At 37.5% G+C, this 1,620-nt stretch overlaps 1 protein-coding gene across 9 annotated transcripts in view; it reads right to left on the bottom strand.

The window, feature by feature from the left end:
* Positions 1-1,620, bottom strand: part of LOC128886837 (chitin deacetylase 1) — a 16,522-nt gene that overhangs the window by 4,307 nt on the left and 10,595 nt on the right. For all 9 annotated transcript variants that reach the window (XM_054142020.1, XM_054142022.1, XM_054142019.1 and 6 more), the window contains 2 exons: positions 752-886; positions 213-317 (listed from right to left, as the gene is read on the bottom strand). In XM_054142020.1, coding sequence (XP_053997995.1) covers positions 213-317; positions 752-886 — 240 coding nt within the window. The remainder of the gene's footprint in view (positions 1-212; positions 318-751; positions 887-1,620) is intronic.

The raw sequence follows: 1,620 nt of genomic DNA, 5'->3' as shown, positions 1-1,620 counted from the left end.
AATATATATTTATTGAATTACATAGGTACCATTCTGTTCCACAACCTCTCCACCTTTTAAGGGATGTACATATATATGTTATTTGTTTTCAGTCATTTCGACATATTCAGACACGCACCATGTATAAAAAATCGGCATGGACTTTCCGGACAACCGAATAAATAAGCTCGACAATCTCTGCTGTAGAGCAGCGTATCGATAAAATCGCGTACCTGAGGTCACGTCGCAGTTGTCGACGTTCGCCTTGAAGTCGCACATCTGTCTGGAGACATCGAACAGCAGACCTTGGGAGCATTTGAACTCGAACACCTCGTTGTCTAATAAACAAAACACGGAAACTCGTTAGAGTATCTAGCATTATCGAATGCCGACATATGTAAGATTATAATAGTAATTCATCATCGTAAAGTGTTTAAAAGAATGTTATAATATTAGGTTGTCCCAGAAGTTTCTTCCATTTCCTTAGATAGTAATACATATACAACATTTTATGCATAATGTTACATTATCGAATTGCGTACAATTCATTTTGTTCTATTACAGTTATGACATTAACATCTAAGAAATTAGGTTGTCTAATTGTATAAACACTGCCACACAAAATAACTGAATGCAAGTCACGAAAGAAACTCTTGGGACAACCTAATAGTTTCTGTCGAGTGTCAGCGTTGCGATGGTTGAGCAATTGTGGGATTATTATTTTTTACGAACGAAACGCGAAAACGCTAGAACGCAATGGTAGGGCAATTACCTAAGCAGAGGTAATACTTGGCGCACTCAATTGGCGACCAAACGTTGCGAGCCGGTGCATTGGGGTTCCGATAAAACCGGCTGTCGTCGATACATGGCGTGTCTTCCGATTTGTCCGCTCCCCGTGCCGCAATCGCTGAAATGCACAAAACTTGCATCGATCCGCGAGTTTCTGCCAAAGCTATCTTTGTCACAGTGTGAAAACTGATTTCGCAGTTAAACACTTTAATGAACCAAGCCAAGCTATCTTTGTCCTGACAACGAAGCTAAATAAGTCAATCCGCTATGGGTCCGTCGTACTTTCGAGTCACATGCTAATATACACCCTTGGACAAAAAGATAGCAAATATGTGCTATCATTAAATTCTCATGGATGCAGTCAGAATCCTCTAAATTTCACTAATAGTATATAAACAGTACCTCCGTGTAATATAATATATAACTTGAAAACTGTAACTTTACTGTTCCCCTTGTGTTTATCAACAATAATGTCGAAATGCGGTCGGCGAAATGATAGCACATCAAGTTTTTCGTGTACTTTTCTTAGTCTCTTTCTGTATTTCGAGTTGAGTAAACGTAAGGTTGTGTAGAGAATTAGTATCTAGAAAACTATAAATATTTGTTATAAAAATGGGTCGTGGAGAAAAGTTAAATGAGAGAGAGAGAGAGAGAGAGAGAGAGAGAGAGAGAGAGAAAAACAATTTTAGAATTAAGGAAACAAAATTTGTTAGTTTCGAAAATTGGGAAATCTATTGACAGAAGTCGAAAAGTTATCCATAACTTATTAAAAGACGTTAAACACACATATGCTATCTTTTTGTCCAATGGTGTATCTTTTACCAAGTAATTTTAGTATTTTCACAAGATGGC

Source organism: Hylaeus anthracinus, unplaced genomic scaffold (genome assembly GCF_026225885.1).
Source record: "Hylaeus anthracinus isolate JK02 unplaced genomic scaffold, UHH_iyHylAnth1.0_haploid 11985, whole genome shotgun sequence".
Taxonomy (NCBI): Eukaryota; Metazoa; Arthropoda; class Insecta; order Hymenoptera; family Colletidae; genus Hylaeus; species Hylaeus anthracinus.
Note: the sequence above shows the minus strand (reverse complement) of the source record. Positions and strands in the feature narration are given on the sequence as shown.